At 32.9% G+C, this 14,403-nt stretch overlaps 1 protein-coding gene across 1 annotated transcript in view; it reads left to right on the forward strand.

Moving 5' to 3' along the window:
• Nucleotides 1–9,113: 9,113 nt before the first annotated feature.
• The window catches only part of LOC148602337 (reversion-inducing cysteine-rich protein with Kazal motifs-like), a 74,662-nt gene continuing 69,372 nt past the window's right edge, over nucleotides 9,114–14,403 (forward strand). Inside the window, exons 1-2 of the mRNA XM_088553658.1 lie at nucleotides 9,114–9,284; nucleotides 9,664–9,719. Coding sequence (XP_088409784.1) covers nucleotides 9,212–9,284; nucleotides 9,664–9,719 — 129 coding nt within the window. The 5' untranslated portion in view covers nucleotides 9,114–9,211. The remainder of the gene's footprint in view (nucleotides 9,285–9,663; nucleotides 9,720–14,403) is intronic.

Genomic DNA, 14,403 nt, shown 5'->3' on the forward strand with positions numbered 1-14,403 from the left:
ATGAAACGTGGATAGAAAAACCACTTTGCTGCAATTTCTCGGCACCAGTCTGACACCTGCCATTATGGCACTAAGATAAATAATGTTCCGTAAGAGAAAACATCAATTTAATTTTGTCTAGATTAATTTATCAAGGAAATTTTTTATTCAAAATATCGGCACTAAATCTAATTTGTTAGACGAGTTTTAGCCTGCCCTGACCTCGTGTCAATATCCCTGCCACTTTCTTTTCACGGAATTCGATTTTGAAAGTTGACGTCTGCCAAAGTAGCATTGGCACGCACATTGAATTTAGCAAATGCACCGATTAAACTATGAAATTAAATTAAAAAGTTTACTTTTGGATTTCCTTCGTTCCAGTATATTTATATAACAAAGCCGCGTAATGAAAGCACATTTGTGAAACTAATGGTTTTAAATTAAAATTTTTCCAGAACTTTTGAATGTAATTTTCGCACAGAAACCGCTTGTTCATGAAATGTAAATGATTTTTTCCCGTTAAAATATTTCAATATATTTCTAAACTGTAATTGTTAACTTTAAATATACTTATTATATCAACTTCTAAACTTTATATAATTTCTGAACAAATTGTCTTTATTTGACCTCGACGCCTTTATGCGGACCTTTCTCGGGGCCAACTGACGGTTAAAGATCCAGTTTTTTTTTTTGCTTTTTCTGTCTGAAAAGAAGTACTAAGTGTACCTTTTTCTACCTCTAATAGATAATTTCTAACCGATGCATTCGAAATGAACGTTTGTCAGTGCATTTTCTGGTAGATCGTAGATTATAGATCTTGTATATGTTTTTAAGTGTTCATTTGACACTACCTGTGTGATGTTGCATCTGTCTTTTTACGTTTTGTCAAAATTTCGTATGACATTTGGTTTATTAAATGGAATTTCATGCGAATCAATTATGTCTCGTTGCACATCAATACACAAACTGCTAAAACACCCGTACTCGCATCTTTAGAATGGATCCTTTGATTCTCTCGGCAGCAAATAGACGCCTAGGAAAATTCGTTAGACCTTGGAAACGAATTATAGAAACGGAAACTTTAATCCGATAAATAAGGCTTAAACAGCCATAAAAAGGAATCTAAATCAGTGGGCAACGTTTGACAATTACAAACAATCCCCATTCCTCCCTTGCGGTGTTCTATTGATGGCTACCTATCCATGTCCCACTAGCGATAGTGATGCTCTTTAGACTCGCAGTGAGTGAAACGGTGAAGCCAGTACATCGACAAGAATCTTGTTTCATATGATTAATTATTTTGATTTTAATTGAATGTAAATAAAAGTAAGAAAAAGTCAATATTCTGTTGAGGTAATCTGAAATATTCTATTGTGCCACTTGCAGTGAAAGTCAAGCTAGTAATTATTGTACGAGGAGGCAACGTAAAGGGAGAACGTTTCCCTAACTCATGAGATGGACCAGGAAAAATGCGCCAAAAGATGTAAGAAAACAATCAATAAAATATCTTGCACAGAATACAATACTCTTTAAGATAATTCTATTGGGCCAGGTGATTAACGTATTGGTTGTTTCTGGGGTTTTGACTCGTCTATAATTAGCGGAGGTGCTCACGAAACATCGCGGCAAACCAAATGATGAAATAATTGGTACAAAATTCGTCGTAGTCTATCCTGTTTGGAACAGGACGCTTTTAGTTTTCCTATGAACTGATCCATCTTTATGACATAAGTTTCACGCGTGTAGCAAAGATTGTTTCATGGAGTAGTTGCAATAATAAAGAATGGAATATAATATTTTTTTAATGCAATCAATCTCGCCTATTGTCTCTTAGTCGTATGCAATTGTTCAGTTGATGTCATACTTGTCATTCTGGTTATTTTTGCACTAGTGTGATTGTATTTATTTTATAAATGAGCAACTGCGCTTTGCCGCGTCGCCTTTCCGTATCGTCAAATTTCCGAACCGTGCTCTATGAAACAGCTTCACTGCAAGACTAAGCAATCTTTTTCGACAGAATGCAAGTAGAACGATTTCTATACTAACATGCCAAAAAGCTAAGATCTTTATGCTTCCCTCTTTATTTCATTATTTAAGTTTGTATTTAGTATTTCCCGTTTTGTGCCTCATCGGACACACGATGCCGCGAAATGTAATTTCCTCGTAACTATACGAGTCTTAAAGACAAATCGATTTTAAATTATCTTCTCTTGGTTGTGAAATAGAATTTCATTTTCTCGTGAATGGAAAATATGATCCCCGCTTTCAGGGATCAAATTTGACATCCTCCATCTTTGTACAAAAATTAGGAAATTAATTTCACGAACGGGTAAAAATTATAGCGACCCAGTCGTGCATTTATTTGGTTAAAATCTTATTACTTTCCCATAGGCACATTCTTCACTTATGAGAAAAATAATAATTCGATAGGTTTAAAATTTCGTGATAACAGATTTATATGAAACTTGCACGGGAGGTATTTAAATCCGAATGTACTGCCATAAACAGATGAACACTTTATCGTGGGTATTGTTGAAGTGTTTAGTAGTTATTTACTTATCGTTATGATACTATTAAATATTGTATGTCAGAGTTTTTATAAGTCATAAAACTTGATGATCCTACCAAATATTACCCAAACCAAATAAAATGCTATCTGATCGAACATTATTTTGCTACTGGCATCAAACGTAAGGTCGCGTTTGATTTGTACTGCATACATAAGCATGTATTTACGAACTGGACCCATTTCAGTGGCGGATCTAGAGGGTTGGGTTCGGGGATCGCCACGCCCCTTTTAGTTAGAAAATTTTAATAATTTCATGCAAAAGTTGGGCAAAATTAACAAGTTTTGACCTTGGTCCCTTTTTAAAAAAATCTGTCTTCACCTGGCCTACAGTTACATGTATATTAGTTGGGTAGAGAATGCACAGGGCAGATGATCTGAAATGGATAGAATTGTCTTTCTCACTTTTTCTAGGTGCTTCAAGCTGAAAAAGTAATATGTTATTTTCAATAAATCGTTCAAAAGCTTGATAAAAAAAAGCTTTAAAAGAAATCATTAAATAAGATTTTCAGATCGATTCAGTGTCAAGACTGTATCGAATCGTCTGTTTACAAAAGTGTACTACGTTACCCCAACATGTTTTGGTGTCAATTGAAGTCTCAAAAGTAGCCACAAGCTTCTTCTAATTAGGCAACCAAGATTCGAGTGGTATTCCAAATAATGCCATGGATAAAAATTAGACAGGAAAAACAGACTCACATTTAAGAACATCATGAAATAACCAAAATAACCCAAACAAGGAAACAAAAGTAAATGAGCAACCCGGACTCCACTAAAAACTGGGAACATTGATCAGGTGCACCGGTAAGGTAACCGTCTTCTGCTATTCTAGAAACATTAATTGACTTTTATATTACTATTAACTAGTATATTAAAGTCTCTACCGAACTTGACCAACAACGAAAAGTACGACGGGTGTCATTGAAAGAAGTAGGAACTGCTCACCTGTCCGGAGCACCTGAGTACATTCTCGGTTTCAGTAGGGCTGTGTTGAAATAGCTTATATCTCCTATGCGTAGGAGATTTCCGAAATTTCTAAAATGAAGTATGTTATGTCCAGTGTTGCCTCAGTGGCGCCCATTTAACCTTTTGTATACATGTCATGTAGCGTTATTCGAGGACTAGACATGTATTTGAAAGTTCTACCAGTCCACGTTTATTGCGGACAAATTGGTAAATCAGTAAAACTGGCGTAAGCTAGGGAGCGATTTAGACGATCGCAAACCCCACCTTATTAGAACATCCCTGAAATTCTTTTAAGGGAGGAAATATAGATTTTTAGTTCAAGGAGGTTTACCTAGGGTAAGGGACACAACTCTTAAAATCATTGGAACGTTTGTATTCAGCATTTTACATCAATCTCATGTAATCATCACAGTAACTTGGATTGATGTCATTCTATTTCAGAGGAATGTTTGAAAAGGTTTGATGAAATTGAATATGACACAAACATATCACTGATTTCAAGTTATGTCCCTTACCCTAGGTCTACCACCTTAAATTCAACTTTAGGTGTTATCTCACCATAAATATTATCTTGGGAACGGAACTTTGCTGCCTATATGCTATAATCCCAACCGGAACTAGTCAGTTGACCAATTAACTAAAAGACTAAATGTAATGCTTTTGGACTTAATGAACATGCAAGTAGTCATATTAGCATTTGTGCAGGATTGTAATTTGTCACGTATCTTCTTGTTGCCATTGAAAAAAATCCGTTTGTGTTTTTAGTCATCATTTGTGCCGGATGGACAGACGCAAACACACAGGCAGGTACTATTACATGTACCAAATATCAAAATGCTCTAAACTTTGTAGGCGGAGTAGATCATTGGAAGCGCTGATGTTCATCTATAAACATGCATCAGTTGATAAATTACCACCAGAAATTTCAAACCTCTGACTGGTACGTGGTTATGCAATCATTTCGACAAATAAATTATATTATAATCTTCCTTCAACCTGAAAGAAAATTATTATTATCTGACTAAACAGGTGAACATTTCACTCCATACATCTCTACAAAATCTGCAAGATGTTCAAGAATTTAATCCGTTGGAATAAAAGCGACATTGTTCAGGTTTTTGAAATTAGTGCTTCAGTTTGTCTCTTTGCCATCTGATCTAATTCATCTTACTGATAGGGCTCTGAACTTTACATATTTTTGTCGAAAAATGAAATTTTGATACTTGTATTATTGCTCGTACATTCTGATTGGGTAACCGAAGAAGTGTCATTAGTTATTTATGCCATTGCGCTACATGTACTTGTAAAAGTACAACTTATGTCGATATCTTCGTCTAATATCTTACATGTATCATCGACACCTCACAGAAGTTATGAAACTTATTACTCGTCATTGTAATTCTTTGAACAAATATTATATTACAAGTTTTCTTAGATCAGTTTTGGGAGCAACCGTTTAGACATGGTTCAATCGTAATTGAGCTTTGTTGAAGAAAAATATGACCAACGATTTAAAATGATTAAAAATTTCTTTGGTAGGTTTGCAATTGAAGTTTATCTTGTTATACGCGTATTTGCTTGACAATATGTACAGCTAATGAAAGCAAAACGCAGACAACAAAAGTTTTTTTTAATGCTTGGACTATTTTGCGCCATTTTTATTTTCACATCTATCGGTATCCGCAGTTTCCCGGAAAACTGAACCACATCTGGAAACAATCACTACCCAACATAGGGATTGTTTCCCTTAGATTAATTCTTTCAACTTAATAAATTTTTTTAGTGATATGTGTTTCTCAATGAAATTTTGGCTCCAAATAGTTCCATTTTCCTTTTAGTACGTCTTTATCTTAGAATCAAGAAAAAAAGTATAACGAGGGTGGCACATGAACAGAAAATAAAACATTTTATTGCATTATCTAAGTATGGAAAAGCAGATCTAAAGGACGCTTGTATACCCTACTGGTTCACCTGGTCATGATCAATGCTCCCATTTTTAGTGGAGTCAGAGTTGCTTGACTAATTTTGTTACTTTTTATGTATTATTTTCTTCATTTTATTTTTTTTTTTGTGTATGTTTGTTTCCCGTGTCTGGTCTTTGTCCCTGGATTACAAGTAACAAAAGTAAATGAGCAACTCGGACTCCACTAAAAACTGGGAGCATGAAACCGGTCACCGGTAGGGTAAGCGTCCTCTACTTTTCTAGAAACACTCGCGGAGTTGCTAATAAAAGTCAAGTCCTTGGTAGACGAAAGAGGAATGGGAGACTATGACATGTGAAACAAATCAGTATTCTTGGTGTAGATGGATACGCCGTAACGATCCACGAGTTCATGATGACGACCATAAAACTTCTGTAGTAATGACTTATATCTTGAAGAAACATAATCCTGTTTCAGACTCCTAATTGAAACTTGAATCAGAATTGAAATACTCTCCTATAACTCCGTAACGCCTATACATGTCTTTGGAATGTTTTTTTTTTTTTTTTTTTTTGTACTATTTGACGTTTCTTCCTATAATTGTTTGCAGTACATCATTTGCATACTAATTATCGAAATATCATAACGTTTCAGCTTCCTTTTGTCTACAACAATAGAACTGTACAAGTTCTTATGCAAAGTTGCTTTGTCGCCATTTGTTTGAAGTTGTTTTTCCCTGTTTGATGTCTTGTAGTCAAATTGACAATGCTTCCAGTGGGATTTGCTGAAATAAGATTTATTTCTGAAAAGTCTTTAAATCTGTACAATCATCAAAGAATTTTTAGGTTTAAATTGCTTTGTATTTAAGTGCGTTTTACACAAGTCGTAGCACGACTGAAGATGGCGCATCCGTAATCGGATAATATCTATTGTAAAATATAGAGTTTTTTATGGGAAATGATTCCTGTGTGGATAATGTGAGCTGAGTACGGACCACTTAATATAAAGAGCGTTTGAAGACCAAAAAAAACAAACCTATTTAGACAAAGCCTGACAGAAATAGATCTTTCATAGTACTCGAATACCTTGCAGCTAAAAACACGCTGTGTATTAATTGACACATTTTTCCGTTGTCAACGGGGTGGGATGGTTGCTAGGATTGATGTCGATCATCGACAGAATCCAAAAGTCAGAGACGACCCTCCAAATTTCAGCAAATCATATGTAAAGAAAGAAATAAATGGGATGCAAATGAAAATTCAGTCATCTACATACTGACAAACATATCTCGTTGTATTTATTGCCTGAATATGCTATAATATTGCTGCTCGGGCGTTAAACCCCAACAATCAATCAATCAACGTTGTATCCAATTTGGTACAAAATCCGAACAGACAGATGTTTCAAATGATAACAGAAGTGCATAAAATCAGTCAAAACTTCGGATTGTCAAAATAATAGTAATAATAATAATAACAGTAATAATAATAGTAATGACAACAACTAAAACATCCGCCAAAACCGCAACAAACAAACAAGCAAACAAACCGGACTTTAAAAAATACAAACACACGACACAGCAATATAATACAAAATAAACAAACAAAAAAAAAGAAAAAAAAAACAAGCAGATCTTATAACACGGATTCCTTTAAATGATGATTTGCTTGGAACATAGAGTTATAATCTTCAGAAGCCTCGACATCTAAGAACCCTTACGTAGCACACACTTAATCTACTAATCATATGGAGTTACCACGTACATGTATTCTTGCTGGAAATATCCATTCTAATTAATTTTTAGATACAGCTACTTTTTTTCACAGTAAGAGATAGAGGACATTCTCTATTCCAGAGGATGTATTGGGTATTTATTCTATATGAGAATGAAGCATAGGTGGCACATCATTTTTCTCAAATTAGTCTCTTTTCTGTTTTTTTCCCTCAAATACATTCAGCACATCTAGAAAACAATGGAAAAGATATTTATATTTTATCCTGAAGCATCTGTGATGTAAATATGTTTCGACTGCTTCATTATATGAAGAAAAAGTGTGGGGAATTTTTATGCCATTTTTCCATAGTACATTTCAACTGGATTTTACATATCAAAACCTTAAAATGTCAAACTTTACAAAGACTAAATTCGATGGTTATTTATGGAGGCTGTTAGTTGAAAATACGTGGATAATGTTATAAAATATCTGTTTTTTAATGTTATAAAATATCTGTTTTTCCCTTCATGTGTCACGCCGTATGCAAATTTTGCCTGATTGTTAGACAGATAAGTACATAAAGCATTTACCGGTACATCTATAGGATTCATTTAGCGGAGTGATATGGAGTAATCAGGAAGTGGAGGATATTGAAAAGTAGGGTTGTATACGTCTATTAGGCAACACTTCTACGTTACTGGTAAAAGTACAGTTTCTGTCCCCACCACAAGGACAGAGTCGTTGAACATAACATGTTTTAAGAAATATTGCGCCTTTCTTGTAACGGCGTAACCCTGGGTTTTTCAAAGTACTCTCCAATAGTACTCAATAATCCTGGGGTGTAACCTTCCTTGAGTGCAGCGTACGCGCAAAAATGACGGCCAGTCCAGCGTACGGCCTAGATTTTGGTCCGAGTCCAATTCTTTTTCTCACAACTCTGCGTCCGAGTTCAGTGTAAGAAATCTCTCGCGTCTGTACTGCGGGAGTACTGCGAATGTTTTAAGCCCGCGTATGAAAGGTCGGGTTAAATATAGTTACCCTAAGTCGTATAGCCGCATTTGATGCGCCTAAAAGGAGAAACTCAGATTACTGAAGGTGTGTGGACAGACGGTCGGTCAGACAGACAAACGAACAGACAGACAGGCTGACCGGTAAAATCATACATATGCCACAAACTTGTTCTAGAAGGGGTGGGAGGTATAAAGAAATTTACGATATTTCTCTACGATGCCGGTGCAATTAAAAAAATCAATTAAGAAGGAGCGTTTGAGCGCATATATTTGAGTACTGCAAATTCGTCAATTTTATTCACAAAAGCTAGTTTCATGTTAACAAGGAAAGACACACACACACACACATTCATGACTGTATAGTACACGTGTATATACATATAATGTTTTAAGAATCTCTAAATAGCGTATTGATCAGTCTTTGCATACTGAAAAGTCATATGTTACTAGTAAAAATGTATGTGTAAATGTATCATTTGAAAAATTGCCTTTTTCATATGATGGTTATAGACAAACTGCAAGGAACGAGTTTTTAAATTTTAAAAAGAAACTGAATATATATTGCAAGTCTTACAAATTTCTGTCCATTCATCAGTGTGTACATAAACTAAAATCCACGTATAAGTCTGTTTAAGTTATAAATAGAGAGGGAGTCTTCGTATGGGCGTTTGGTGTTTGTCAATTAAATGTAAAAACGTTTTATATTTGAAAATATTTCAGACATGCATTTAGCGATGAACACCTCTTTTGTTACAAAGTAAACACATTCCTGACCGTACTGTAGCAACCGCAATATAAATTTCTCAATAAAAATCATTTCTTCGTGCCTTATAAATCAACTAATTAAGCGACGATTTATCACCGATAGAAAAATTTAATTTTGTTTTGCGACCTGCGTTATTGATTTTGTTCTATTTTTACGTTTGACCTTTGACGTGGGGGTTGAACAGAACAGCCCATTGTTGTACAATCTTAACGTCGGTAAAAACTGCACACAACGTGCAAGTGGAGTTAGTTTATTCTCATTTTAATCATGAATTACGTTGGAGTTAGATGCTCGGATTTGCCAACATGATTTTAATTTGTGTATTTGTAATTTCAATTGTTTATAATCCAATAATATTCGGTAAGTAGCTCGATATTTTCACTTCATTACTGAATACACATTACTCTGTTAGTTTAAGTGTATTATTAAATCGAAGTTGTGTTTATAAATACATTTCGTATTTAGTCTTTGTAATGAAATATGACTTGATGATTATTTATTATTCATATTTTTTATGTTATCACATGTTAGCAAACAATAATTATCAATAAATGCGTACATTTCAAAGGTTTTAAGAGGCAATACACAATTTTCCCTTTGAAGTTGACATTCTCACGTGCAGAACACTTTCATCTTTGCTCGCAGCGTATGCAGCCGCGTTTGAGGAAATCTGGCGGTGCTTACATAGATAATTTAATAAAAGAATATGTAGTTGATTTAAAGATTATCTTTGTTTCAGCTCTGTCGTGCTGTGATAATATTTTAGAGGATGGATGCAGGCGTGCTTGCAAACAGGTAAAAATATTTTTTGATGTTAATTCTTATCTATTTATTTATTCTTTATGAATGCTATTTATACCAAGAAAATTAATACACTCCCAAAAAACTTATTTTGAAATACTTAGATAATATTGTTTTAAATGCATTAGAATTGTCCCTGTGCATGTCATCATAAAAGTTAATGACTTTTTAATTTTCTTCCATGTATCATCTTTTATAAATGACATCATTTGAAATTGCATTTAGATAAATTGTCTAATTTATTACAGTTATTACCGCAAAAAGTGACAACTGCCAAATAATTTACTCTCGGCAATATTTAATTTTCTGCACAAGTTAAACATGTTCTATAAATTTTAAATATAGGAGACTGATAGAATTTGAACTATATGTGTGGGCCAAATGAAAGTTGTCAAAATATTTTTGATTTTCCTGTCAGATTTTATTAAATTTGAATGCTATAATTTTTTTCATATTGAAGTAAAAATAGTCAATAGTCGATCTTCAAAAATTTTAATATTAACAAGCTATTTAAAAAGTTAACTTATGATGTAATATGAAAAAAATTAGAATCTTCTAAGCTTTTAAATAACTGCAGATTGACAGATAAAAATATATGCTTTTTGAATACTTCACAAAATTCAATTGTTTCCCTGTCAAAAGTTTAACATTTTGAGGTACAAACAAAAAAATGAATGTTTTGCAATATTTGTCTGTAGTTAAAATATGTAAATATGATATGCTTGCATTAGGAACTAAAAATTCACAATGAAAAGAGATCTTTCTCTTTGTTCTTTGTCATTAGGTTATTGGACATATTTTGGCTATTGGGTTTTATTATACAAACTACATCACAAATTAGTACATGTGTACTTGTACATACAACATGCATAATACATACGTTTTTTTTTTATCAAAATCCATAATCTGAAATCCTTGTCTTCTAAATGTAGAAAGCATGTAAATGTACAAATAGCAAGTAAAAAAATAACATTTTGGTCTTAAGATACAAGTTAAAATATTTATTTTGGATTAATTTCCTAATTATCCTTTAAAAATATATATTCAGACGTGTGAACATGGCGAAATATATGTTTATTGTTTCAAATAAACAAAGAGTCCATGCATTACCATATTTCCATCAATTTCAATTACAACAGACAAAAAAATGACTAGTTAAGTTCTAAAATCTTCAATGGCTATTTTTTAAGGTAAATTTTTTGTAAGAAGCAGCAAACATCAATTTTGTCATAAGCCTAAATAAAACACTGTTTAAGCTTGAAGGCACAAAACACAACTGCATGATAGAATTTCAAGATTTTTTAATGCTTGGTTTGAAGCCATAATTCATATTTTAAGGCACTTTCATAATAATATGCACAAGATAGCATATGCACCTTCCAGGGCTAATGGATTTTGTAATCGAGCTTTATGGAGATCTTTAATGTAAAATAGCTTATCCGCACGTGTCAGAGTTTTTGTCATATTACATTTTGCCTTAAGCTTTACATCATAAAAACAAAAGAATTTCGTTATAATGAGGTTAAAATTGATTCGTTGCCAAATCCACTATTGTTTTAAGGCAAATTGATAAAATAAATGAATGTAGAATTTTTTTTGATTAAATGCATCATTTACTGTTCATGTTCAGTTACTTAAATCTGCATGTAAAATGTGCAATAACATTGAGCATTAACATAAATGTACAGTTACACTAGAAATTGTATTAAATTGTGGCCAATATGAAATTGTACAAATGTCCATGTACGTGTACAAACTAGCCAGTTAGTGTACATTTGTACAAATGAAAGTATGATTGGTAACTTGGGTGGTCAAATACAGTCATAAAAAGGTGCATGTTAATTGTACATTTGTACATGTGCATGTATTAAAAATGTTTTGTACAGTTTAATTTGATTTTTTTGCTTGTCTTTTGTCTTCTAATCGTTCTTTTTAAAAAATTAACCTAAAGCCCATAGTGCATCTGAAGTAACTTTAAATTTCAGATAGCGCAGTACTATAATGACATGAGGACAACATTGCATATGTGTGCAAAATGTATGTTTCACTCTGTACAAAAATATACATTGTACTTGTAACCTAAAATACATATGTAATTTCTGTAAAAACTAGATACAATCTAACTTTGTTTTCCATTTAAACTTTGATATTAAAGAAACAGCCCCCAAAAAATAAATAAACAACTTTTAATCTTTTTATCTTAATGGAGTCTTCTTTTCTGTGCTAGTGATAACTTTGTAGAAGAAAATAAAAATCACTTTTCTAGTCCATTAAAAACACCCAAGTATCAAATTTAACAATTACATATTCAAATACCATAAAATTTCAATAAATTTTAAAATCTCATAAATTGTCTTGATTTTTGCCCTGCAGTTGTTTAACTTCCCAAATAATCTAATTTGAATTTCTATTTTCTAAAATAGTTTTAAGGTATTTATTTTTGTTATTTATGGATAAATCGTGGCTATTATCAACATTGTCAAATCGTGGCTATTATCAACATTGTCAAATCGGTACCTAAATCTGCAAAACCCATCAAAAACCAATTTGTTGGGTTCAATTGCAGCGTTAGTGTTTAGTAATAAGAACGCCCCTGAAATACCGTGATGAATACTCGCCATAAGTCCTATTATTCATTTGAAATACCATACATTGCTGATACAGTGTATTTGAAGTACAATAGAGGGTAAAAAGTATTGAGGTTATCGATGGAAATATGATTAGATATATTTGAATTAAATTTGTAAAAATGACAGGAAATTTCAATTTTGTGAAGGAATTATCATTTTGATTGTTCACTTAAGGCACCAGTTTTCATGGTTTTTGCAATGTGACCAATCCACAAAATTGAAAACCTGTTAACTTCATTATTATTTTTAAAAAATTGTGGCATATGAGAATTGGGTAGTTATGAAAAAGGCCATTAATATTATATTTTGTGATTAACTATTTTTGACTATTTCGGCAGTTGATGGAGAAGTGTTAAAATGAGTATATCAGGTGAAAATCAACTGCAATACACAGAAGTGTGTCATTTTCTTAAATGAGGGAATTGATACCCATTATGTACACAATGTGATAATTAATTTGATTGAAAATTATTAAGTATTTCTCCATCTAAGAATCAGGCAAAATGTGTATAAGATGTGGCACATGAAGTCAAAATACACTGAGATTTTATTGCATTATTCAAATATTTATACCTCATAACCTCAAGAAATAATTGTCGAAGTGTTTGTAAAATTTTTCTTTTTGAGATATTGATAGTTCAAATTTAGTTGAAATGCACTATGGAAAAATGGCGGGAAAATTTCCTGAACATTTTCCCTATATAAGCAGTCTAAAATATCTACATCACCAATGCTTCAGCAGTGTTCTAGGATTCCTATTTCCCGTTACCCAGGGCAAGTGAAATTTGGGTCAGGGAAAGTTAGGTACCTAGTATTTTGTTTTAAGACCACTTTTAGAGATCCATGTACATAGAAGTTAAGATTTTCTTAACATTTAGATGCATTAACTACATACATGTACATGTAGTTATATTTTACTCCTAATGACCTTTCCAATATTAACACATCTAAGGAAGCATAAATTTACTGAAATTTATTTTCATTCAAATTTTAACAATGACCTCTTGAGTGTAAAATATAAGTCACAAAAATCAACTCAAATACAGTGAAGCATCTCATTTTCTTAAAAGTGCAAGTTTTTGTAAGAATCAGGCAAAATGGGAAAAATTAGAAACATGCATGTCAAAACCTACCAATCTGACAATATAATTTCATTCAAGGGTGCTTGCTCTATTTGAAAAGGCAGTTCTTTGATCTCAGAATCACTGGATTTGCTCAGAATTTTTCAATAGAATTTTAGAAAATGAACTATTTGACGGAGTTGTCTGCCATTTTCAGTGCATTTCAATGAAATTATAACTCAATTTACCAACATGATATTGAAAATCTAGTCTGATTTCCTTGATTCTGATGGTTAAATTAAAATTTCTAAATAGTGAGTTTTTTCATACCATGTTTCACCCTTTGCCTGATTCTTACAGAGACTCACACTTAAATTGGTACCAACTATGTACATAATACCATTTAGGTACTTCATAGAATGCTTTCAAGGTATGGATATCCTGTTTTAAGACTTAGTTGTTCTAGTTATAGTTCTGTGATGACAAAAAGTAAACACAAAGCCTGAATGAACAATGACTTCTGTCGCTTAATACAAGTACACACTGTTATTACATTCTCAGATTGGGGAAACAAGATACATTCAGCTGAATTATCTTTCAAATATATTTGTCCTTGTTTTAACTACTAACGTGTTACTCAAACCGAAACAACAAGTTGTACAAGGTGTAACACACCATATGTTGACCCTATCACTCACTTGGCATTGGAATGCTTCCTTACCGCTGACATTTGGGACAAATTTTGAAGTTCTGTTTTGAACATTTTTGGTTTTCATACTTACCTGTTTTTGTACAATATGAACTCCATCGAAAAGACTAATATGACTATGATGGACAGAACTCAGTGTGTACCGTCAATTGTTTCATTAAAACTCATGTGGACGAACATTAAATCTTGGTTTACGATGCACCGCCATGTTGCTATGGGTGAAGTCTCATATGGTGAGGAGAATGTGTGAGACTTTTTTCTGGGAAACTTTCATGCAT

The sequence above is a fragment of the Perna viridis genome, chromosome 11 (assembly GCF_037379345.1).
Source record: "Perna viridis isolate PV_CMFRI_1.1 ecotype Kerala chromosome 11, ASM3737934v1, whole genome shotgun sequence".
NCBI classification, from domain to species: Eukaryota; Metazoa; Mollusca; class Bivalvia; order Mytilida; family Mytilidae; genus Perna; species Perna viridis.